Source organism: Hyaena hyaena, unplaced genomic scaffold (assembly GCF_003009895.1).
Source record: "Hyaena hyaena isolate Hyena2069 unplaced genomic scaffold, ASM300989v1 scaffold_637, whole genome shotgun sequence".
NCBI classification, from domain to species: domain Eukaryota; kingdom Metazoa; phylum Chordata; class Mammalia; order Carnivora; family Hyaenidae; genus Hyaena; species Hyaena hyaena.
The window spans coordinates 521,065-548,098 of NW_024081260.1; the positions used below are offsets into that span (position 1 = coordinate 521,065).

At 43.1% G+C, this 27,034-nt stretch overlaps 1 protein-coding gene and 1 non-coding gene across 8 annotated transcripts in view; both read right to left on the reverse strand.

Annotated features, from left to right (window-relative positions):
• Positions 1–27,034, reverse strand: part of ZBED9 (zinc finger BED-type containing 9) — a 43,867-nt gene that overhangs the window by 11,686 nt on the left and 5,147 nt on the right. Inside the window, exons 2-5 of one of the 7 annotated variants that reach the window (XR_005532762.1) lie at positions 17,447–17,594; positions 14,899–16,391; positions 11,366–13,851; positions 8,081–8,261 (exon numbers count right to left, since the gene is read on the reverse strand). Coding sequence is in view for 3 of the 7 variants with exons in the window: in XM_039257550.1 (XP_039113481.1) it covers positions 11,941–13,851; positions 14,899–16,391; positions 17,447–17,594 (3,552 nt within the window). In the remaining 4 variants the exon portion in view is untranslated. Of the gene's footprint in view, positions 1–8,080; positions 8,262–10,783; positions 13,852–14,898; positions 16,392–17,446; positions 17,595–27,034 lie in introns of those variants that run through there. The other 6 variants (XR_005532761.1, XR_005532763.1, XR_005532764.1 and 3 more) reach the window with 6 other exon arrangements.
• TRNAT-UGU lies at positions 22,475–22,553 on the reverse strand. The gene has a single exon. It is a non-coding gene; the product is annotated as a tRNA-Thr (tRNA).

Here is a 27,034-nt window from a genome sequence, read left to right on the forward strand (position 1 = left end):
CCCCCCCCCCCCCCCCCCCCCCCCCCCCCGTCTGTTTTGCTTTGGGAAACAGGACTCTCCGTTCCGGCTTCATTAGCGTGCAGCACTTCGTGTGCACCTTGCGGTGTCTGAACAGAGGGCTTGACAGAGCGTGGGGACCCTGTCCCCGCAGCTCGGGGGCTGAAATGGGGGCACAGACCCCAGACCTGAGTCCCGACTTCCAGTGAAAACAACACTGCAGCTGTCTCACGTCTCTACAGCACTTTACAGTTTACCGAAAGCTTTCACATTTATTTCTGCTTTTGGAGGCAAACCGTAAGAGACTCTTAAATAAAGGATAAACTGAGGGTGGGAGGGGGCGGGGAGGGCACTTGTTGCGAGAGCGCTGGGTGGTCAGTAAGGGATGACTCACTGGGCTCTGCTCCTGAGGCCAAGAGGAGGCTGTGTGCTAACCAACTGGAGAATGAATGGATGGATGGATGGATGGATGGATGGATGGATGGATGGATGGATGGATGGATGGATTTCCCCTTTGAGTTTCAACGGCAACCCCAAGGTGCTGAGCACGGTATTATTGCCCCTATTTTATATTCAACTCCGATAAAATAAGGGACTTGTTCAGGCTGGCTTGGCCAGGCCAACACGAGTCAAATCTTAAGCTCCTTTTCTGACGCTGAGCCAGCCACACTGTTAGTACAGCGTCTCCAAGCGCGGTGGGAGCTCGCACACCAGGGACCCTAGTGACTAGAGACCAGTGACCTGTCCACCGTGACCCGGCCCAGGGCAGTGGAGACACCTCCACCCGACGCACTGACAGGCGCAGAAAGGCCACCCATTGCTTTCCGTTGATTATCCCTCAACATGAAGAAAACTTCCTTCTCCTTTAAAAGAGGAGAGATCTCGGGGCACCTGCGTGGCTCAGTCGGTTAAGCACCAGAAGTCAGCTCAGGTCATGATCTCGCAGGTCCCTGAGTTCGAGCCCCGCGTCAGGCTCTGTGCTGACAGCTCACTGGAGTCAGCTTCAGGAGTCTATGTCCCCCTCTCCCTGCCCCTCCCCAAGCTCATGCTCTGCCTCTCTGTCTCTCAGTAATAAATAAATGTAAAAAAGAAAAGAAAAATGTAAAACAAAATAGGAGAGCTCTGTATTTCTTTTTAAATTTTTTAAAATTTTTTAAAAATTTGAGAGAGACAGCGGTGAGCAGGGGAGGGTCAGAGAGAGAGGGAGACACAGAATCTGAAACAGGCTCCAAGCTGACAACACAGAACCCAACGCAGGGCTCGAACCCACAAATAGTGAGATCATGACCTGAGCCAAAGTCGGATGCTAAACCGACTGAGCCACCCAGGCTCCCTGAGAGACTGTATTTCTATCAAAGGTTTGGACAATATACTTTTCCTAACTCATAGGAAATTTCTGGTTTTTTATATCTGTGAAATTAAGTATCAAAAGATCAGTAAGCTTATAGCGGGTTAACCAGGATTAGCATGGAAATTTGTTGGAAAAAACATAATTCACAACTTTAAGGAACTCAGGTTTTTAATCATAGATCCTTAATAAATACAGTTTCCTCTGACAAAATATTTTATTAACAAGTCCTAACTTTAGACAACTATTAAAATCCTTGAATTTAATAGGAGAGCTTCTTTCTCATCTCAGCGAATGAATTAGCCAGGAATTCAATTTGTTGATAAGAAGATGATTATATTTATACATATAAATTATATAAATATGTTTTAATATATTTAATACATAATAAATTAAATTATATCTACATAAAACTTTAATATGGCCTTACTTACACCTGGTAAATGCTCTATATTTTTGTAGCAGCTGGAATGGAAATATTTTCCAATCCTCTTGACTTTCTTTATAACAAAAAGTAATGACTTTGTATTTTCTTTTTTTTTTTTTTAAATTTTTTTTTTAATGTTTTTATTTACTTCTAGGAGAGAGAGAGACAGCGTGAGCAGGGGAGGGTCAGAGAGAGAGGGAGTCACAGACCGAAACAGGCTCCAGGCTCTGAGCTGGCAGTCAGCACAGAGCCCCGACGCGGGGCCCGAACCCACGAACCGCGAGATCATGACCTAAGCGAAAGTCGGACGCTTAACCGACTAAGCCACCCAGGCGCCCCAATGACTTTGTATTTTCAAAAACACTTGAGTAAACCATCACCTTTCTCTTTTGAGATTTTTAAATTAAATTCTATTTTGATTATAATTTTTAAATTAAATTTATTTTAACCAAAGTTGCATTATTCTTAAGCTTATAAATGTAGAATATTTTTAAGTTTATATTCCTAAATGCATTAATGACAATGATTTTGCAAAATCTATTCCCTCTCTTGATATCTGCTGTTAAAATTTTGAGGAAATAACTCTTCAGACTCCTTAATACACATGAAATACAATTTCCAATTTAGGATTGTACTACGTAAACTGTTTTATAACCTTTTTTTTCAGTTAACACGATATTTTGACCAGTTTCCCATGGAAGAAAATACATATAAATTTTTATTGACTGCTTAGTATCTAAATGTATCGAAGGAACATTACCTGAGTTAACAGTTCCTGTGAAGTTGGCTCGTGAATGATTTCCTTTTGTGTAGAGTAATATAAACTATCCTAACATATTAATCTCACAAATAGATTTGGGGCATAGATTACATAATTTTCTAAAAATTCTAGCTGTTAGTCAAATGTTACCAAGTTTTTAATTGTTTCCATGCTTATTTCTAAATTGTTGTCTTGAGAGGCTGTAAGCCCTAAGAATTTCTCCGCCCAGCAAGCACACAGACAGTGCTCGACATGTTTACTGGTATTGGCAGACACGGAGGGCTGCCTCTCTCTGCCATTCTCTGCCATCTGGGTAACAGAATTCCTGTTGTGTGGCAATGCCCGGTATAGGGGATGGATCCGGATTTTTCTAAGCCAGTCATGGCAATCCTCTTCCCCGTAAGTAAAAGTTTGTGTAGTTATGTGTTGTGGTAGTTGTGTGACCCAATTATGGCTCTTTAGTTGAATGGGAAATCCACTGGAGGTTCTGGAAAAGACTTTTCCTTAGTGGCAAAAGAGTTTTGAGAAAAGGTTCGTCCCTACTTAGCTGTTTTTCTGTGAGTGATGCTGGGAAAGCCAGCTATGACCTCTGATGACAAACCTCAGGACAAAGACCAACAGACAGAAGAAAGGATAGAACACGGAAAACCAGGCTCCCTGACCACATTTCTGGGTTACTGAAATAATCCTGAGACCACTTCATCTTGCTACATAAAAAAAATGTATTTATGATTTAAAAAGACTTTTAGCTGAATATTCGGGGGGGGGGTATGTTTTTGTTTTTTCCCCTTTCTATGTCCTCCCTAAAAACGAGGCATACTTTCCGAATCCACCGACACTGGGTTTAGCAATAGGACTTGATTTGACCGATGGGATGTGGGTGGAAGGAGGGTGTGTGGTTCTTAGCTGGGCTTTCAAAGTCATGTCCAAGTTTTCCAGCCCATCTGCATCGCACCAGCAGAAGGGCACACCAGGTGGCTGCTGGTCAGAATGTGAAGACACATGGAGACATGGACATAACACAGCAAAAGCCCAGCCAACCCCAGCTGAGCCAAACAAGAGACATGTGATGAGCAAATGTCTTACTTTAAGCCACTGGGATCCTTGATCCATATCTTTGTTTATGCTGTTTAACACTTTTCTTATTTATTCAAAAGATCACCGTCAAACCTACAATAGACCAAGTGTATTTATCTACTATGTATTCAAAATGTATTCCCAGCTACTAATTTTTTATATTTATTAATAGCTTATTTCAAAATAGAATTATAAATTTTCAATGGGGTTAAATCCAATACTTTCTTCTTTATGGTAACTTTCCTGGGAGTCATTCTTTGATGACTTTCCCTCACACTATTATATAATTATCATCTAAATTTACCCTAACACTTTTTTTAAATGTTTTTTTTAAATTTATTTTTGAGAGAGAGATAGAGACAGCATGAGCAGGGGAGGGTCAGAGAAAGAGGGAGTTACAGAATCTGAAGACAGGCTCCAGGCTCTGAGTTAGCTGTTAGCACAGAGCCCGACAGCAAACTCGAATCCACAAGCTCCTAAATTTACCCTAACACTTAAAAAGTATATTTAAACAATAATATATCCAGGATTTATATTTTGGTGAAAGTACTGAAATAAAGGCCTTATTTGTTCCAAAGAGTTAGCTTCCTAACCCAGAGGGAATTTTTACTTCCTCTTTTGAAATATCATTTTTATGATACAATCTTCCCTTGACTTATGAAGGCAATTTGTGCATGGAAAATATAAGGCAAATTATCATAAGTGGAAGTAATATTACCATTTGTTACAATGCAAAATATTAATGCAATCCTGAGTCCCCAAGTTGACCTCTATTTGTTCATTTATTCACCAAATATTTATTGAACATTACCATGTGCTAGGTATTTTTCTAGGTCATGGTGATACAGCAAGAAACAAAATAGATTAAAAACCTCATATACTTGGGGCGCGTGGGTGGCTCAGTCAGTTGAGTGTCCGACTTGGCTCAGGTCGTGATCTCACGGTTCATGACAGCTAGCTCAGAGCCTGGAGCCTGTCTTCGGATTCTGTGTCTCCCTCTTTCTCTGATCCTCCCCTACTCGTGCTTCTCTTTCTCTCTCTAAAAAATAAATAAAACATTTTTAAAAAACCTCATATTCTTGGGGTGCCTGGGTGGCTCATTTGGTTGAGTGTCTGACTTTGGCTCAGGCCATGAGCTCATGGTTCGTGAGTTCGAGCCCGTGTGGGGCTCTGTGGTGACAGCTTGGAGCCTGGAGCCTGCTTTGGATTCTGTCTCCCTCTCTCTCTGCCCCTCCCCCCCCAATCTCTCTCAAAATAAATAAATGTTAAAAAAATATATATCCTCTCATGCCTACCATATTCTAGTGGGAAAGGAGAGAATAGGAAACCAGGACAGAGAAGGATGGATCATATAAGAGTCCAAGCTGCTGTAAGGTTTGCATTTTACTTGGAATGAGCTGGGAAGCCAAGGAGGGTGTTGAGCTGAGTGATAGAATTTAATCTACACTACATTTAATCTACACTACAGAGTATCTCTCTGGCTGTTGAGAATAGACTGAACAGGAGCAAGGCAAAGTCAGATCAGTAGGAGTTATTTGTAATGACACAGAAATCTTAGAAAAGGTGAGAGTTGACTAAGTGCTCTTGATAAGATAAAGTCGCCATTCTTTGTTGTGAAGAAAGATTGGGCATATTAACGTGCCAATCACTACACAGGTACAGAAAACACAGATGGGTTACAATCAGAGTAGGTTAGATACATGCAGATCTCCATCCTGCCGTCATAAATTTGCATTTCTGGCTACTTTATTTGCTCAGATGAACAAGAAGCTCTCTTATCAAGTTTATAGATTTTAATAGTAATTGCCATTAGGACATTCACTGAAATATCTTGTCACTAGGAAATTGTATTTGTTGGATAGAAATTAAGGAAAATTGGGTCTGTTCCTTACATATGTTAAAAAAAAAAACAATTCTCAGCACTCTGCTCTGCCCAACTTACTTGTTATTCAGCATTTTAAGCTTCTTCTTGTTTTAACCCCAATAATTACACATTAGTGCTAAATTATCTTACAGTAAATGTTTATCTAGATTTCCCAGATGTTTATTATTTTCTTTGCTTATCATTCCTTGTTGAGCTTACTTTTTCTTCATGGTTTAATTTTATTCTTTCTTAGTTATGTCTTTAATAGTTGTTTTTTTTTTTAATTGAGAGTTTGTTGGTGCCGTGTCTCTCCTGACGTGTGTGGTTATGTCTATACTCTTCTCACGACTTTCATCTATCTTAGGGTGACAGTTTTCCCCCCAGCTCTTTGAAAAATGTTTTTCAGCTTTTTCTGGCTTCTGTTATGGCTGTTGAAAAACCTACCCTAAGTCAGTTTTATTTAGTTATTATTGTTAAATCCCTAGTTGCTTTTAATATATTTTTTCATTATGATGGATCTCTGTATAAATTTAGTTTTATTTATCTGGCTTTGGGCTGGTTTTGTAGCTTGGTTTTGAGGGCTCAGGCCATTCCCAATTCTAGAATATTCTTATGCTTCATCTCTTCAAAGATCCCTCACTGCCCCTTCTCTCAATTCTTTTCTTATAAACGGATGTTGGAGATTCTCGGTCTTTCTTTCATAATGTCTGTTCTTTCATAATTTTCCTTCTTAGCATCTTTTCATCCTGTCTTCAGCATCACTTTTGTCACATTTATTATATTCTATCAACTACTTTGTACCTTAAACTTTAAAAAGATATCAAAGTTTATAGCTCATGTACAAGGCTTTTTAAAAAATCCAGTACTTTGAACACTGCTGTATTTACCACCCACGTTGAGAAACAAATCATGACCAGAGTGGTCCTCCCGGAGTCCCCGGGCTCCGGACTCCCCACCCTCCTCCTTCCCGCCCACCCAACACAGGGCGCCTCTGACAGAAACTCCGTTTTCATATTTTGTAGCGTTTTCTTTTCTTTACATCTTTACCATATCGTATCTCTCATTTGTGCTGTTTAGGTTTTCACACTTTAAAAACTTCCTAAAGCTTTTTTTTTTTTTTGCTAGAAATGGAACAATACTTCAGTATTCTTCTGCAACTTTGCTTTCTCTTTCAATATTATGTTCTAAATTTAACCCATGTTGATGTGTATAATTATAGGTCACTTTTTAAAAAAAATTTAAATCCAAGTTAGTTAACACACAGTGTGGTCTTGGCTTCAGGAGTAGAATTTAGTGATTCATCACTTACATACAACACCCAGTGCTCATCACAAGTGCCCTCCTCAATGCCCATCCCCCATCTAGCCCATTCCCCCCACCATCTCCCCACCTCCCAGCAAGTTTGTTCTCTGTATTTAAGAGTCTCTTATGGTCTGCCTCCCTCTCTGTTTTTGTCTCATTTTTCTTTCCCTTCCCCTATGTTCATCTGTTTTGTTTCTTAAATTCCACATATGAGTAGGTTTCATGCTCATGATAGAACCCAACACAGGGCTTGAACTCAAGACCCTGAGATCAAGACCTGATCTAAGATCAAGAGATGCTCAACCACATGAGCCGCTCAGGCACCCCCAGGTCACATGCCTTTTGAAGTAAGCTTTATTGAGGTATACCATACATACAATAAAATGCACCCATTTGAATCACATAATTTTGATGAATTTTGACATATATATATTTCATCACATCTCCCCAATTCTGCAGTGATGAGGCAATCTTAACTACTACAATATTGCTGCTGAATAACATAGTACATTGTATTCTGTGAGTGGACATTTGGGTTGTTTCCCACTTGGGCTTTTTATATGCTCTGATGTCATAACCATCCAGACGCATGGCTCCTCCAGTGCCCCACATATAACCAACAATGGATGTGGTAAGACTGCAGGGCACCGACATCTTCAAATTTACTGAATAATAACTTAAAGTTTTACAGCGTTGTGTTTCACATTTAAGTCTTTAATGCAGGGGTCCAATTTCATATTCTCTCAAATGGATAGTCAGTTTTTTCTTTTCTCCACTGAGTGGAAATAGTCCTGTCATATCAGTTTTCCATATATCGGTGGGATTGCTTCTGGGAACCCTACTACACCATAGTGGTTTATTTGTCTGTCTCTGTCTTCGTACTACCGTGTCTCACACACTATAGCTTTATAATAAAATTTCATGTTTGAGGTGAGAATAAGCAAGTTTTCTCACCTCTTTTTTTTAAATGTTCTTAGCCAGTCTGATCTTTTGCTCTTATATATATAGATACTTGTTATATTGCATAAAACCTCTATTGGTATATTCAGTAGGATTGGAAACTGGCACCTTTATAACACTGAGCCTTTCAAATATGTCCCTTTGCTTTCATCCTTAGTGACATGTCCCCATCTACACCACTTCTCTGGGATCGATCACACAGGACTCATGGCCTTGCTCTCACTCTGTGGTTTACTTCCCACACTGCAGGCAGAGAAATCTTGCTAAACTGAAATTCAGGTCACCTTCTATTTATGATCCCTTCAGTGCTTCCCTGTGTCTCCCGGATGAGCCTACGCTCCTTACCTGGGTTTGTCTTTGTGAACCGGCTTCTGTTGTGCGGCCTCCTCATGTCTGGCCTCCTCTCTGGCCGACAGCACCCCACAAGCCCTCATACTCTGTTCACTGGGAGTTCACTCTTGGCTCCCCAAGTTAACTAGGAGAAACCTTTCAGATGGGAAAACGGTAGTTTGAAAAAATTTCCCTCCTAAAGATGCAAAAGAAATTTCAGTCAGAAATTAACTTGTGTTTACTAAGATAAAGCACATCATGATCATAATCACACTCTTAAAAGTCATACAGTCCATAATGGCCTCATGCTCTTTCCATTTTTACATTTTATTTTTTTTTGTAGTTTATTTATTTTTGAGACAGAGAGACAGAACATGAGTGGGGGAGGGGCAGAGAGAGAGGGAGACACAGAATCTGAAGCAGCTCTAGGCTCTGAGCTGTCAGCACAGAGCCCGACGCGGGGCTCAAATCTGCAAACCGTGAGATCATGACCTGAGCCGAAGTTGGACGCCTAACGGACTGAGCCACCCAGGGGCCCCCCATTTTTACATTTTAAATGAACATAAGGCTTAATTAAAACCATAACTGTATCAATCAATAAGAAATAATAATAAATTGGTTGTCTTCAACTTAACACAAGTTTATCAGAATACAAAGCACACAGTATGTTTTTGAGCCAGTAAATGCATGTTTTATTTCCTCATCATAATAATTTCTATCGTGCTTGGAGCTCTCACAATAATCTATTTCGGTGTGAACACCGGAAAAGACATTCTGGAAGCCATTACTCAGGGGCACCCAGGAGCGCGCCGTTCCCTCCTCCAGGCCGTCAGTTCCAAGCGGACCCCCTGCGGGAGGGACACAGCAACGCCACACAGGGCACTTCCTAACCCGACTCAAGATCCTCCCGGGTGTCTGCAACATCCTCAGAGCGGCCAGCCCGGGACGGAGGCCCAGCGCCAGCACTGCACCCCAAATACCCCTCAGCTTCTCCCTCTGCACACCCCGCCCCGCACAAAGCCCCGCCTTGGGTGTTTTGGGCTTGTCGCCACCAGAGCTGAGAGGGAGCAGGTCCTCCGAATCGGGGCAGCTGTCAACGGCACACCCTCTTCTAACCTGCCTCCCCCAGCTCAGCCCCGCTCATGACAGTAAACCTCGCTAGGAGGCCAGGTTCGTGGAAAGATGTTAAAGTGTGTCTGCGCGCACCCCCGTCCCCGCCCGCGACACACACACGCAGTGTCAATTGGTAACCTGCTCTCTGATCTGACCCTGGGATCCTAGCTGTCTCGTGGGGAGCATGAGAGATTTTTCAGGGCATTTGTGGGGGCTGTGCGCACAAATACATGTATAGAAAGAGAACTGACCTTCAGCTTGACCTCTTTCATCTCCTCCGCCCCCAGCAGCTGTAACTGTCGCCGGGCTCTCCTCTGCAGGACCGCTCCCCGGGGTGGGTCACTGCTGAGGGCTCAGACTTACACTCCTCGAGGTCACCTGACCCACAGAGAACCTGCATCCCTTTGTCACCCCAAACTGTGGGATCGTGAGCTGATCTACCGCAGGTCTAACCATCCTCTCCAGCCTCTTTTTCCTGCTCGGCCCACGAGCACCCCGCTCCCCCCCCACCCCACCAACCCAACGCCCAGTCTGGGAGTGAAACACAAGGCTCCTCTCCTGAAGCATCACTTACAAGTGACTTCCTGGCAGAAAGCAGTCTGTGTGCTGTGAGCGTGAAGGGCAGGTTTCTGGTTCTACTCATGCTAACATTTTTGTTTTTTAATTAAAAATTTTTTTTAATGTTTAAATTAAAAAAAATATTTTTTAGAGAGAGAGAGAGCACCGGTGGGGGATGGAGAGAGACACACACACACAGAATCTGAACCAGGCTTCAGGCTCTGAGCTGTGAGCACAGAGCCCGATGTGGGGTTTGAATTTACAAACTGTGAGATCACAACCTGAGCAGAAGTCACCGAATGAGCAACCCAGGCACCCCTCATGCTAACGTGTCTTTAGAATCAGAGGCACTTAGCATCTCCTTGAGCCTCTGTAGTTGCCATTCTTTGAGTAACGGGAAAAGTTCAACACCACATCCTGTTATACATCAATAAGTATAAACACAACTAAAAAACAGCGCATACATAAACAATGAATGGAAGCAAGCACACAATAGTCCTATGCGCACACAAGAAAATATGCAACTACCTTCATGGTGTGTGCATACACCACATGTCTACACCACATGCCTATAGATGTGTGAACTCACTGCAAAACAAGCAGAAAACGGGAAAAAAGATCACATGACTTACAGACTCACTAGTCATCCAGTTCATGTTAAGATTTCATGTAAACTGTACCTCAATACAGCTGTTGAATTTTAAAAAATGTATAGCAAGATAATAAAACACAGGGAGGAGGGAACAGAGGAAAGTCAAATATTCCTAAATGTTTAAAAGGTAAAGGTAAAGTGATTCAGCCTCCCGGTAGTGAGTCACTTGCAGGAGAAATAGGGAGCCATCTAAAGAAAATATCCAAGGCCAAAAATCACACCAAAAATCTTTGTCCATTTGATTCTAATTCTGTTCTCAGATGTCCAATACCTCATATTTCTTACAGATAAAATAATAGGACTTAGTTCTCTTTTAAAATGTATTCCTTATGTCCATCAGTGTATTTTCTCCAAACACTTGAGGCATTTATAGAAATATAAAATCACCACACATATATTGCTTTATAAAATTGAAAACTGGAAGCACAATACTTTATTCAATCAATAAAACAAATGGTAAAATTTAAAAAATGTAAGTCCCTTAGTTCCAAAATATAGTCAGATAGGAGAGAGGACACATAAGATGTAGGTGGATGAAACTGAACCACTGTTGCATACATCTATCCACCACCATTTTTTTTGAAAAGCTGTTACGATTTTATTAAACACACACACTAAAATATAATCCTACTCAAGTTTCAGAATTGAACGTGAAAAATGTTTCCTACACTTTCTAAAATGGAACTTTTCAATCAGTAAAATATTAGTGACATTTCGTATGACTACATACCCTTACCTTGTTCAACTTTCAATGTTAACTTTTCTTTGAAAATAAGTACTTACTGTTATGTTGTTTCTCTGTCTAGGAAAAGACTCGTTTTCTTCAAGGATCTTGGCATGTTTTTACCCTAAAGAAACTGCCTTGTGCTAATAGTCTGTTTTCAGTAATTCTGAGTGAGGGCAGATATGTGTGCCATTTTTCAGAATTATCTCCATACAGGAGAGGTTATTAAATCTACCTGAAGAGCTCGTCATACCTGGCTCTGTCCCACAGAATTTTAACAGCAATCAGCTCAAGCAAAATCCAAAACTCTGTGCCTGACCTAAACTCATCACTATGGCCCAATCCCCCACCGCTATGAGGTCAGAATTTATCAATATGAATCCAAAGTCATGACACCATCACATGGTGTTTCCCTGGGCTCAGCCACATAAACACGGCGTGTAAACATGCAGCAACAAAGGAAACTTAACATCAGCTTCCCACCTGACCACCCAGATTCCAATTCCAGACTCGAATTCACTTCCCTTCATTGGTCTAATCTGTCGTTTCAGAGAAATCACTGCCATCCTAAATTCGTCCTAAAATCTTCATATCCTAATGAAATACAACAATAACAAAGGCATACAAAATGAAAATCTTTTTAATATTAGAAGCAACAGATTTAAAATTACATTTTAATAAATAGAACAAGATAAAAGAATTATAAAAACTGTACATGTAACTGAAAGTGTACATATAGGCAATTTATATAGAGAATTGCTATTTTAATCATAACTTTCATATTCTGTAATGTGTATGTGCACACTTTGACCGAATACCTTCAAGTCTTTAATGTGATAAGTGAGCTTGCTTCTTGCTTGTTAGTTTGTCTAACCTGGGCTGGATGGATGACAACGCTACTCTCAGGGGATAATGTATATTCAAACTGTTTCTGTGCTTCGTTTTAATAACACTTAAAGTAGAGAACCCGGTCTCGCACAAGGACGTTGAGGGGAACAGAAGTAGGGATTTTAAAGCAACCTCAGCAAGCTCAGGATACTCATTTTTAACTTTTATCCAAAATGAAGGAAGTGATGCTGTATTTTCAAAATTCATTTTCAGTCCTTCATCCGCGGCCAGCTTCAACAAGTTATCCTGCAGGGTGACCGTTAAATTTAAGTTATCTTTTGATGAGAGGAATGGATTTTGGATCCATGAGTTCCCTATGCGTGGATCTTCTTTTAATGGAAAATACAATTCAAAACAATCCAACAAATTAGTAAGATGTTCACTGATAACTTTTTGCAGATGGGCAATATCAAGGTCATTACCTACTTCATGGATAACTGTTGTTAAATTATGGAACATGTCATAACAATTCGCAGAAACTCTGTTTCTCCAGGCTTCTAACTTTTGTTTTTGTCCTTCAATCTTATCAGCCATTGAAAAACAGGTTGCGTTCTTCCCTTGCATGGAAACGTTAAGATCATTAAAAATACTGAAGATATCAGATAAATAAGCTAGTCTGGCTGTCCAATTCACGTCTTTGAAAAGCTGGGACCAAACTGGTTTCTTGCTTTGCAGAAACACCAAGAGTTCATTTCGTATTTCGAACATTCTCGACAGAACTTTCCCCCGTGACAACCACCGCGTCTCTGCATGCAGTAACAGCTGCTTGTGATCCGCTTCCATATTGTCACACAACAGAGAGAACAATCTCGAATTTAACGCATTAGATTTCACATAATTCACAATTTTTACGGTGTCAGTAAGCACGCTATTTAGTTCAGCTGATATCTTTTTCATGGCCAGACCTTCTCGATGAATGAAGCAATGTGTTATTTTACACTCGGGCGCAAGTTCCTTAATCTGGGCCACGACCTCCGAACGTCTCCCTGTCATCGAGGCTGCCCCGTCAGAACACACGCCCACACAAAACTGAAATTCCAGACCACACTTGTTGACGACGTAATTCTTCACAGCTTCACACAGCTCTGAGCTAGTTGTGTTTGCTGGTAAAGAGGCCGAAAAGAAGAATTCTTCCTTTATGTCGTCACCGTGTTCAAACCGCACGTACACCAGGAGTACCATCGCGCCGGCGCTCTCTCTGCACTCGTCCAGCTGTAGGGAGAAGTACTTGGCTTCTTTCACTTGCTCTACGAGCTGGTCCTCCATGTCACTGGCCAGCTCCTGAATGCGCCGGGCGATGGTGTCATTGGACAGGGGCACCTGGGCCACCTTCTTGGCGGCCGACTCCCCCAGCATCTCCAGGCAGACCTCCTTGATGCAGTCTTTCACCAGCGTCTCCGCAATCGTGTAGGGCGTCTTGGACTTGGCCACCGGCAGCGCTACCTTGTAGGAAGCCCGCAGGGCACTGATGTTTATGTGAGAAACACTGAGCACCTGCTTCGGCGGGCTCTTTAGTTCACTACTCTTCCTCTCAAAGAATTCTTTCGGTTGTGAACTCATTTCTTTATGTTTTGCATATAAATGCCGCTTAAGTTTTGATGGTTTCATTGCTTCATTAGCCAGTATATCTCCACAAATGATACACTGTGGCTTCAGCACTTCACCATCGATTACAGCTATAAACCCAAACTCGATGTACGAGGGGTCATATTTCCGAGTGAAACCCGTGTGAACTCTTCTCCCTTTCACCTCCTGACGTCCATCTTTACCGTTTCTTCTACTCCTGCCGCCGGGTTCAGAAAGGCTATGTTTTTTCTTGACAAACAAGTCCAGTGAAGCTTGTTTCGCCATCTGCAAATCAGGATTAAAAATAAACATGTTACTTTCCTCCTTTATCTAATAATGCGAAGCTACAAATTAAAAACTAGGTTTGATTAAAAATTTAAAAATGGTCCTAAAATGAAGTTACAGAGATAAATAACTGCTTACATTTTCCTGAGTTACAGCAAACTAGCCATAAAATATCACGCACTGTAGCTGCCTGAGTGCTGTGCAAGCGCTGGCATGTGACTCGCCCTGCGCGTGAACAGTACCCACAGCGGCCAGCGTTCTATTCAGAAACGCGAGTTCAGCAGTCACGTGCCGGGCGCTACAGCCGTGCAAAGTGTGGCAAACTCCTAAATACTCCTGATTAGTACACTTGCCTCACTGTACACTAGTACAAAGTTTGCAGACTAGTACTGATCAGAAGATCACACTCAGGTACCACTGGCCCAAATCAAATCAAATACAGCCCCTGTATTTCAAAATTCTACACTCAACACACATTAATTCTACTTTATGAAACCTACAGATTTAAAATAAAGCTCTTTGGCCTTTTATCTCATGTTCTCCATTTAAATCTGAAAACTGAACTTTTCCTCAATATAAACCCGTATCTCGCAATCCAACTTGCCATCTCTTCCCTTTCCTAACTACTTCACTTGACCCGAGAAGCCCTTTCTCCGTTCAGCTCTCTGCCCAAGGTAACAGTAAGTTCAGCGTTTCCCACGTTCATCCTCCCGCAGAAACACACCCTCACACACACCATTTACCCCCCAGATCTTAGCTTTTTTATCCCTCCAAGGAATTCCAGACACCAGGATGGAGTGAAAGAGACTCTCATCACTCTACACAACAAATAAAGCAGCATTCAAGGTTATAACTTCCAACCTAATAACAGGATTGGGGGGGAATTAGAAGTAATGGGCTTTTCTCTGGAGAAAACAAATCCAAGTTGACCACCCTGTGCTTTATTTAGTATATATGCTGCCAAACATTCTCACTCATCATGAGCACAGTGAAAAGTAATGAAGCTCTTCCCCCACTTTCATCTACAGCAGGTACTCAAACTCTTACCCAATCCCCTACTTTGTCTGATGAAAATGGGGTCTCTGACAGCTTTAGCATTTTGGAAGGTTGACCAGTCAAATTTCTTTGGGTCTCATCATGTTTCCTTTTCATTGTGGTGGCCTCGTGGCAAAGATTGCACGTTATTCCGTGATGGCAGCCTGCGGTCTCATGTGGGGAGGGCACCCCACCGCCTGCATGGACACTTCCAGCACATGATATGCAACTATTAGCTTCTGAGCATTCTTTTCCACAAACTACACAGGATAAAAATTTTAATCTGCTTTCAGGTGGGTTTTTCACAGCCACCACAGGAGTAATAGAAATCTCTTCAATATCACTACTATCGGTTCCAGTCTCAATGCTTTCTTCATACTGTGTCCCCAGTGGATTCTCTAATTCTTTGTCGCCTGGTTCAAATTCATTTTCTGGATTCGGGCTGGCAATGAGTTCCTCGGTTAACTGAGGGTGACAGAGGCCTGGTTTAGCTTCAGAGCTGAAGGTGCCTTCAAATGGATTCAGTTGCATGCTTCTGTGATAGGGCTGATTTTGGATCATCTGAATGAACCACAAAAACTCGGACCAGTGTGATGAATTGTTAGCTTGCATCCAGGAGATAATCCTATTTTGGATATCCTCATTAGCTTGGTTCATAGAACTGTAGCTTTGACAGGGCTGAGGCTTCCCGTGGACAATTTTCAACTCTGGCCAAATATTACTGAGTTCATTGACAATCTGGCTTGAAAATTCCCTCCCACTGTCAGATTGTAGGACACTGGGTGCTCCGATAATTGTAAAAATATCTAAAAGAGCATGTGCCACTTCCTTAGGCCTTTTAGATTTTAGTGACCGCAAAAAACTCAACTTTGTACGAAGGTCTTGATAATGCATAATAAACTTATACTCCCCATCAGGATTTAATTGCATGTCTATAAGATCCACCTGGCATCTTGAATTAACTTCCTTAATTGGGTTGGATGTTAGAACTTTCTTGAGTTTCGAATGTTTCTGTTGGCAAGGTCTGCAGAGTGTCAAGTACAGCATTATAACTTCTTTTGTGATGTTCTTGTATTTTGCTTGTAGCTCCTTTTCCATGCGAGTACGTCCACCGTGCCCAATGCTGAGATGTGTGTGGTGCAGAATGTCAAATAGCTCCTCGCTATGTAAGTAATACCGAACTTTATCTGTTTCCCCATTTAGAGCCTCAATAAGCTTCTCATTTCCTTGCACAAGGATCACATCAAACCTCGCTAAGCGACGGTAGTCAACAGATTCCTTTCTTGCCTTTGCTTTAGCCTCTTTAACTTCCTGAATTAACTGACAGTACTTTGCTTTGGAAAATATCTTGGTATTATTACTTTTGTTTTCCAGCAACACTGCTAAGCTCCTGAAGAACTTCTCTCTCATGTTTTCTGGTTCAATTTCGGGTTCATTAGTGTCTAAGCTACTGGGGTTATCATCACCCACACTGTGAGACATCATGGAAAGCCACAAAAATGACCCTAAAATATAAAGAAAAAAATTATTTAGGATATTTGGGAATATCATTTAAAATATATACATTGCCAAGCAGTCACTAGAGCTTGGGGTAGAAATACAGGCTGTGGGACACAAGTTGGGGGAACACCGTTTTGGTCAGGGGGTCCAGCCTTGGAGAAATAGAAGGTAAATGAAGAACCCAAGTGAGGAATAAAAAGTTCTGATCTGAGCCAGTCACGTGCCCCAGTAATAGATTTTTTTTTTTTTTTAAAGACCCAGACTATACCATATACCACATTTTGTTCTATTAAGTCAAGTTCACTGTTACAGCAATATTTGGGGCATATGTTTCAACGTCTCACAATGTGACTGAAAAGGCCACCGTATAGACAGCATTTCTTTCCACGCAAATACATTTTGTGTCACGCTGTGGAGCCGTGAGGAGAAGAGGAGGGTGGACAAGATGAATTTGGGGAGATGAGGAATATTAGGCACCGTGAAGGAGAACCAGGAGAACACGCGCTCCAGGAGTGGGGAGGCTGCCAGTAGGCGTAGGACAGGCCGGGAGTTGTTAGGGTGCTACGAGAGGTAACACATATGGCCGATACCTGAGACTTGTGGGAAAGACAGAAGCAGCCAGCCTGTGCCCTTGCCTCCGCCACACTAATCCTATTAACAGTCCTTGAAATGCTGAGGGGCACGGACTTCAGAAATTCCATTTTCTTTAGTAGAATTTCTGAGCAGTATTTCCAAGCCTTAAACATCATGTGCGACAAAAACTGGGGCAGAGGCTTTAGAAATTGGACCCGTGCTCAGCGTCTCGGGACCGAGGCTCCTCTGATTTATCCATAGGGATGTAATTCCATTGGAAAATATCTATCGAAAATCTCGTATTCAACGATTTCTTACATTGTCACCTGGCCGCTTAACTCCTTTAATAGTGTCACACGACGCTGGCTGACCTGCCCTCCGCTGAATTCAGTAAGGCTGCAATGGATGAGATTTCATAGCTTTTCATGAGCAGACCCTTCCCGCTCCCAAATCCCACCCTCCTCCTAGACTAAATAAACCTCCTCACCATTGTCTTGCAGTGGGCGTGGCTCTGGAGAGTCACATTCCATTCTACCTTCCACAGACAGGAGCTGGGCACCCAAGCACTCCTCTGCTGCTTCCAGGGGACTCCTTCCCTCCATAGGAATTTCCGGCCCATCTCTGCCCTGTGGGACCTGGGGACAAATTGATACATCTGGAAATGAATATAGGTGATCACTGCACAAAGTAGAGCTAAACCTCAGAACATTCTCCTACAGAAATAGAATGAAAGAAGAAAAAAAGTCTTCATTGAACTTTTAAAAATTTCTTTTTAATGTTTCTTTATTCTTGAGAAAGTGAGACAGTGTGAGCAGGGGAGAGGCAGAGAGAGAAAGAGACACAGAATATGAAGCAGGCTCCAGGCTCTGAGCTGTGAGCACAGAGCCCAACGCAGGGCTTGAACTCATGAACTGCAAGATCATGACCCAAGTCAAAGTCAGACATTTAACCAACTGAGTCCCTCAGGTGCCCCTTCATTGAATTCTTAAGACAAGTGCCAAGACAGAATAAGGACAGATTTTTTTTTTTTTTTTTAAATGCTGGGACTAATAAAGCAGAGCCATACAACAGAAACTTTCTCCATTGGACAGAAGCTGATACTCATCCCTGTGGTTTCGGTTTGGGGGAAATAACAACACAAACACATTAAATGAATCCTCCCTAAATTTTGACAATTAAAAGAAAATTGTAAATGGGTTTCAGTGTAAGCAATTAAAAATAAATCTTTGGAGTAGGAGTTATGCAAATTATCTGATAAGGACCATTTCACCCAGAAAGGAATCTGACAGTTGTTTTAGAATCGATGTGGAAGGGCACCTGGGTGGCTTAGTCGGTTAAGCGTCCGACTTTCGCTTAGGTCATGATCTCGCGGTTCGTGGGTTCGAGCCCATGGGCTCTGTGCTGCGTTGGGCTCTGTGCTGACTGCACAGAGCCTGGAGCCTGTTTCAGAGTCTGTGACTCCCTCTCTCTCTGACCCTCCCCTGCTCACACTGTCTCTCTCTCTCTCTCTCCTAGAAATAAAACATCAAAAAAAAAAAAAAAAGAATTGATGTGGAAAAAATTGGCCCAGTGTTATGCATGGGGAAAAAGAAAACATTATCTGCCCGTTATACTAACCATCTCATATATGGTTGATAATTAAATTTCCCTAATTGTCCCCAAAACATATTTTATGGTTTTAAGTCCATGAAACAATATTTATACATATCTTTTGCTTCTTTTAATCTAAAAAAAACATAAATCTTTTTTATGACATTCAATTTTGTAAAGTCAGACCCCCAGTTATCTTATAGAATACCCCATGTCAGAGATTTATTTCTTCACAAACAGATTCTGGTGAATAATTTTTGGAAAACTACTATGTAAGTGATGTGTACTTACAGTGTCATGTCACAGGGTACATGCTATCAATTTATTTCATTATCGGTAATGCAAAATTTGATCACTTGGTTAAGGTAGTGATTGCCAGATCTATCCATTCATTTTCCCACTGTAATTACTAAGTCAGTGATGCGATAAGATTGTGCATCTACAGGGGCGCCTGGGTGGCTTAGTCGGTTAAGCGTCCGACTTTCGCTTAGGTCATGATCTCGCGGTGTGTGGGTTCGAGCCCCGCGTCGGGCTCTGTGCTGACTGCCAGCTCAGAGCCTGGAGCCTGTTTCAGTCTGTGACTCCCTCTCTCTCTGACCCTCCCCTGCTCACGCTGTCTCTCTCTCTCTCTCTCTCCTAAAAATAAATAAAACATTAAAAAAAAAAAAGTCTGTGTACTATATGATTCCAACACCATTACATTCTGGAAGAGGCAAAACTATGGAGACAGGAAGGAGTGGAGTGGCTGCTATGGTTTCACGGTAGAGTGGGGGGGGGGGTGGCGCGGGACAGGCATTTGTAGGCCAGTGCAATTACTCTGTAGGACACCACGATGACAGACACACGTCATAGTCCTCCAAACCCACAGAACGTACAAGAGTGAACTGCAATGTAAACGATGCACTTTGGGTAATACCACAGGCATCCCCCAGGTGGGGAGGCTATGCATCTTATGGGAAATCTCTGTACCTTCCTTCAATTTTCCTGTGAACCTGAAACTGTTGTAAAAAAAAAAAAAGTTTTAGTTTTTTAAAAATTTAAACATCTTTAAACAGTTTTGAGAGACAAGAGGGAGACAAGATGAGTAGGGGAGAGGCAGAGAGACAGAGGGAGACAGGATCTGAAGCAGGCTCTAGGCTCTCAGCTGTCAGCACAGAGCCCAGTGCAGGGCTTGATCCCCCAAACTGTGAGATCGTGACCTGAGCTGAAGTCAGATGCTCAACTGACTGAACCACCCAAGTGCCCTGAAAAATAGTCTTAATTTTAAAAAGAGTACTTCCTCAGCACATTTTTTCCTGATGGGCTCTTGTCAATATGCAAATCATTTGTTCTTCATAGCATTCAAATTGGTGATAAAATCAAAGTAGTAAAAACTCAGTCTTAAAATATGCTTGATAAGATTAATAATATTTTAAGGGGTAACATTTAAAGCCCACATAATGTCATTATCTATTATTATTTAATATTATTTTATGCATATATAATAAAATACATACAAATCAAGATATATCACACATCACTTTTTAAAAATTTTTAATGTTTTATTTATTTCTGAGAGAGAGAGACAGCGTGAGCAGGGGAGGGTCAGGGGGAGAGGGAGGCACAGACTCTGAAACAGGCTCCAAGCTCTGAGCTGTCAGCACAGAGCCTGATGCGGGGCTGGAACCCATGAACTTTGAGATCATGACCTGAGCCGAAGTCGGACGCCCAACGGACTGAGCCACCCAGGCACCACCCCTACATCACTTTAATGTTTGTTTATTTTTGAAGGAGAGAGAGACACAGTGTGAGTGGGGGAGGGGTAGAGAGAGAGGGAGATACAGAATCTGAAGCAGGCTCCCGGCTCTGAGCTGTCAGAGCCTGACGTGGGGCTTGAACCCACAAACCAAGAGATTATGACCTGAGCTGAAGTCTGACACTTAACCCACTGAGCCACCTACACGCCCTTCTGTTATTTTTTTAATATATCCATATGGATACTCTCATTGATGACATAGATAAAGTGATCATAATTTTTGTGCTTAGGCACTTGTGGTTTATCGGACATCTTTTTCTCAGACTGCTTTCTCCAGGATCAGGCCGCAGCTTCAGAGGCCAATATGGTGCCTTTGACATCACACCGCCTTGCACGCTACCTGGACAGCCAGTTGGTAACACCCAAGTATTGCTCCTTCATCGAGTCCACACACGGTGTGCAAAATCAATGCCTGGGGGGGGGGGGATACTGGGAAAATGGATGCTCCGTATTTGCTTAGTTAGCCCAAAAGTATTATACTGGTTGCCCAGTTCATTGAGCTCAGAGCATGTGGGGGATCGTGAACTCATAGAGAAAAGGAAGGTGCCATTGGCATGTATTTTTTCAGTGACCATGCCCATTTCAGGTTCAGCAGAAGCACACCTATACTCACGCACACCCCGTTTTCAGACCGGTTGAAGTTATACCCTACACAGGCTCGTACCATAACTGTCAACAAAACTGTTTCTAAAACGAGTTTATCTTTAGCTCCGGAATGCTTTAGTCAGTTGGCATCAGTAGGGACAGGTGGCCCCGGGATGGAGAGCAGTACATTCGACGTTCATGTAGTCCTCAGTGTGTCCTTCCTTCCCGCTGCCCGTCGGCTGAGACCTGCTGACTGCGCGTGGACAACCCCGCCTTCTCGCTGGAAGACCGCGGGCTCCTCTGTTCCGAAGTTGTCCCCAACTGGAATCGGTCACAGACAGTCCCCGAGTCCTCCGTCAACAAGTTTCTAACCTTGTGCTTGAGGGCAGATACTTCCTTACAGGCCGAAAACTCGGTCCTCTGGTTGATACGTACATACATTCATATGTAAGAAGCCTGGGGTCTGTACGGGAAAGACGGTACCAGAAACCCCGGCTCATAGCACAGGACACAGCCGCGCCCTGCGGCGCTGCGGGCCAGGTCTGCTGACGAGCTGGGGAAGGAGGGCGCAGCCCCGTCTCCCTGCAGAAGTAGCCACATCCCTGTAATGCTGGCATTCTTTTCGTTCACGTTGTCTGCTTTACCAAGTACATGGACATCCACACACAACAGTTTTGTGTCTCTAAACGTACAGAAGTAAAATCATACTGGAGTAAGTCTTCTGATTGGCGGCTTTTCATTCAACGTTATATTAGGAGATTAAAAGCAGAACTATGTTGTTGTTCCCACAGTATTACTATTGCGACTTTAAAAACGGATTGTTATTAGTAGCAGGAAACTTCCCTTACTTGAGAGTAGCAGTGCCAGGGGCGCCTCTGGGAGGTGGGCTGCGGGTGTGCCCCCACCACCTTCTGCTCTCGTGCTCTCACCTCACCTCGCTCCCTGGGCGACCCAGCCTCAGCCTCCATCACAGGGCAGAGGGCTGGGGGAGGGGCGTGGGCGGATGGGGGAAGGACACCTGGGGGTAGGAGAAAGGGTGGGGGAGGGGCGTGGGCGGATGGGGGAAGGACCCCAGGAGACCAGAGGAGAAGAGAGGGGAGTGGAGGCGGAGGGACTTCCCTCGGACCGCGTGGGAAACAGGCGGACGAGACCCTGAGACAGCGCTGCTCACTCATTCAATCCTCACGCATTCATTCCACAAACGCGGCCGAGAACGCGGCTCGTGCACACCCGCGGACCCGGCGGCGGAGGACCCGCATCCCCAGGTCCTCTCCAAGGTGCGCCCCGCACTCTACTGTCCACGCGGATGCGCCGGGAAAGCCCCGCTCTTAACCATCCGTTACCAGTTCCCGGTTTATCGAATCTCTTCCCGAGTCAGAAAAACCTTTCTTCCAGAAAATCCTCGAGAATGGTGGTAGTCCTTTCTTGTTCTTAAGGGTGGACTCAGCCCCAGGGTGCAGCAGCGGCTGGCCCCCGGCGCCCCCACCCCCCACCCCGCACTCCCCACTCCCCCGGCTCCGCGCCCCCCCTCCCGCGGCTAAAAGGGGGCCCCGTCCCGCTGGGACTCGAACCCAGAATCTCCTGTTTACAGGACAGGCGCTTTAACCAGCTGAGCCACGGAGCCAAACAAGACTTCAGCTTCAATAATTACCTTTTAATTCTCCACTCTTTCCACTCCCCTCCCCCCNAATTTGATCACTTGGTTAAGGTAGTGATTGCCAGATCTATCCATTCATTTTCCCACTGTAATTACTAAGTCAGTGATGCGATAAGATTGTGCATCTACAGGGGCGCCTGGGTGGCTTAGTCGGTTAAGCGTCCGACTTTCGCTTAGGTCATGATCTCGCGGTGTGTGGGTTCGAGCCCCGCGTCGGGCTCTGTGCTGACTGCCAGCTCAGAGCCTGGAGCCTGTTTCAGTCTGTGACTCCCTCTCTCTCTGACCCTCCCCTGCTCACGCTGTCTCGCTCTCTCTCTCTCTCCTAGAAATAAATAAAACATTTTAAAAAATGTAAAAAAAAAAAAAAAAAGATTGTGCATCTACATAAAAAGCTTATTCCCCAATGGTTTTAGCATTCATTGATGATTTTTGCTTGAATCATTTTTTATACTAGGGGTTGCAAAATGGTGACTGGCTGCCTTTATATTTCCTTCTACATTTATTAGCTAACCATTTTCTGTAAAGAGCTTTCACTCTCTTTGAATATCACTATAGACTTATGTTGTAATCCATTCCGTCCTTACTCACCTTGATCTCCAAATGTCTCCCATTTGGTCCCTAGAGCCCCTTTGACCAGGCTCCTGCATCCTTTGGATATGACCCCACTAGTTTTTTGTTTTTAGCACATCCATTTTCCCAGAATAATAGACGCAAGGATCTCATTGTATTTTCCCTGTCCCAGGTCTAGTTTCAGCTGTTTTTCCAAGAAGTCTAGATTCACTTTGGAGCAACAGCATTGGTAACAGAGACTGAGTACCAGGGAGGCTCATTGTCACTGGTGCCTCACGCCTCCAGGCACTCTCATGGTACAGCTGCTAAATAAACTGATAGAGTATCATGAATTCAATTCAATCTCAACACTGGTAAGATTTGCTTCATCTTTCCATATTCCATTTGAATATATACCTTCTCCCACAGTGAAACAAAAACTTAGTTCAATACAATGTTCATCTTTACTCATTTGCCTTTACCTACAATAAGCACAGAGCAGTTTCAGGATCACAATGCTTTGTGTTGTAGAACATTTCCAACAATACACATACTATGTGAAACCAGTATCTTCACAGCTTTATGGGTCCACACACAGTATTCCACTAAGAGCATATGGTCAGAATACTGTGTTCAAGTCACCTGAATTGTGTTTTTGCTGTTATTGTTAATAATTCGATATACAGTTGAGTTCACCTGTTTCTGTGTTTAATCGCTTTGAATTTAACATTGCTTTTTATTAAAAAAAATTTTAACGTTTTTTCATTTTTTTAGACAGAGCGAGAACGTGGAGGAGGGGCAGAGAGAGAGGGAGACACAGAATCAGAAACAGGCTCCAGGCTCTGAGCTGTTAAGTATAGAGCTCGTCGCAGGGCTTGAACTCATTAACTGTGAGATGATGACCTGAGCTAAAGTGGGACGCATAACCAACTGAGCCACCCAAGGGTCCCTTAACAGTGCTTTTTAAATATTTAAAACATTTAAGGGCGCCTGGGTGGCTCTGTCGGCTAAGCGGACGACTCCAGTTCAGGTCATTATTTTGCGGTCTGTGGGTTCGAACCCTGCGTCGGGCTCTGTGCTGGCACCTCAGAGCCTGGAGCCTGTTTCAGATTCTGTGTCTCCCTCTCTCTCTGCCCCTCCCCTGCTTGCTCTGTCTCTCTCAAAAATAATAAACATTAAAACAATTTAAAACATTTAAAGGTATAAAAGATAAAAACACATAGTTTTTTAAAGTTTTTAATTAATTAATTTTGAGAGGGAGGAGGGGCAGAGAGAGAGGGAGAGAGAGAATCCCAAGCAGGCTCTGTGCTATCAGCTCAGAGCCCAACGTGGGAATCAATCCCACAAACCATGAGATCAGGGCCTGAGCCAAAATCAAGCATTCAATACTTAACTGACTGAGCCACTCAGGCACCCCCAAAAATCAAAATATATATTCAGAGAAGTTTTGCTCATATTCTACTCCCCCTCCACTCCCATAAGAAACCATTTTGGTTGTTGATGGTTTACTCTGTTAATTTTTGCAAAAATAAGTAAAACATATATATATACATACACACACATATACACCAATATTTGCACTTATATATGTGTATATATAATATACACAAATTTAATGCAAATGTGTATATACTTTTTTATACCTCTATATAGTAGTTCACACCTTCCTTTTTTCGCTTACTAGAAGAATATTCTCTGGAAATCATCTCATACCAGTTCAGAGATATCTTCTTCATTTTTATGTACATGGTCCCACATTATATTCATGCACCACAGTTTATTCATTCTATATGGACCAGCATTTAGGTTGCTTGTAATACTTTGCTTTTACAAACAGCTGCAATGAAAAACTATGTCTCTGTTGTCTTCTTATTTGTAGACACGTATATTCAAAGTAAATTCCCAGATGCATGCCTGGGTGGCTCAGTCGGTTAAGCAACCAACTTTGGCTAAGGTCATGATGTCACGGTTCGTGGGTTTGAGTCCCTCATTGGGCTCTGTGCTGACAGCTAGCTCAGAGCCTGGAGACTGTTTTGAATTCTGTGTCTCCCTCTCTCTCTGACCCTCCCCTGTTCACACTGTCTCTCTCAGAAATAAAACATTACAAAAATTTTTAAAAAATTAAATTCTATATATTGATCTCTGACACATTTAAACTTTATTATTTCTGGTATATGGTATGAGACATAGATTTAATGTGCCTTTTCAAAATGGCTATATCCCTTTATTCCAACATTTATTTAAAAGTCCATTTTTCCTTACCGTGATTTGAGACAGCAAATGTATTGTACACTCAATTTTCATATGTGCTTGGGTCTACTTTTGTACCTTCTATTGCTTTATTGATCCATCTACTCATGTATCAGTACCACAATGTTATCTAATGATGCTTTACGGTAGATTAGTATCTAGTAAGACTACTCTCTACTTTTCAAGTTTTGCAGTGATTGTTTCATGCTTACAGTAAGAATGAAGTTCACGTGTTTTTTAAAAAAATTAAAATTAATTAAATTTAATATTTATTTTATTTTTTGAGAGAGAGAGAAACAGCACAAGCAGGGGAGAGGCAGAGAGACAAGGAGTCACAGAATCTGAAGCGGACTCCAGGCTCTGAGCTGCCAGCACAGAGCCCAATGCAGGGCTAGATCTCACAAATGGTGAGATCATGACCTGAGTCGAGATCAAGAGTCGGCCACTCAACTGAGCCTCCCCAGGTGCCCCTTCTATTCTCTGATCTTAAGACTAAGACATCATATGTGGGGGCACCTGCTGGCTGAGGGGGTTGAGCATCTGACTCTTGATTTCAGCTCAGGTCATGACCCCAGGACCATGGGATCAGCCCCACCTTGGGCTCCTCGCTGGGTGTAGAGCTTGCTTAAGATTTTCTCCCTCTCTCTGTCCCTCCCCCCACTTGTGCTTACTCTCTAAAATTAGAAAGAAAGAAAGAAAGAAAGAAAGAAAGAAAGAAAGAAAGAAAGAAAGAAAGAAAGAAAGAAAGAAAGGAGAAAAGAAAAGAAAAGAAAAGAAAAGAAAAGAAAGGAAGGAAGGAAGGAAGGAAGGAAGGAAGGAAGGAAGGAAGGAAGGAAGGAGAAATCTGGTTTAAAAAAAGAAATATCCTATGTAGATTGGTTTGCATTATAAAAAGGCTACATTTCAATTTGCCCAAACCTTTCCACAACTAGGGAAAACAGGGTCCTGGAGTGCGGATATGTCAGCTGGGGGACAGGGGACCTGCCACTTATAATTAAATAATCCTCTCAGTTCTGCAAAGACAGCGCAACCAATTCTTAACAGCAACTAAAACTCAACCGGAAGACCTCCGTCTCCGACTGCCCCTGCCCCACAGTGCGCTCGCGCCCGCTCCTGTGCCCGCGCGCGCCAGCACGCGCACGCCCACGCCAGCACGCGCACGCCAGCACGCGCACGCCCACGCCAGCACGCGCACGCCCTTCTGCCTCTCCCGCCGCTGGGCCAGACTCGTCCCGGAGGGACGTCCACCACGGACTTAAAAGTGCGACTCGGGTGGCAGGAACAAATTACAAAACTGAAGTTAACCTCGAACGCGTTATGACGGTCATTTGTCTTTCACTATATGATTCCTGTATATGATTTTTAAAATTTTCTAGTAAGAAAGTTTTGGTTGTAAAATAGTGGTGTAATGTGGTCATACCCATGAGAGATGCATATATTCCCCAATTAGAACACCTAACTTTTGGCTTTTAAAAATGGGGGGGGGGGTCTTTTTGTCATGTGACAAGAGGTGCGGGGGGGGGAGGCAGCTGTCCTCACCACACCGGGGCTCTTGCTCGTGCCCGCACTGCGCATGCCCGGACACCAGCTACAGCACGACGGGCGGCGGGCAAAGGCACAATAGTCACCCCTCCCCCATCTTACAAGGC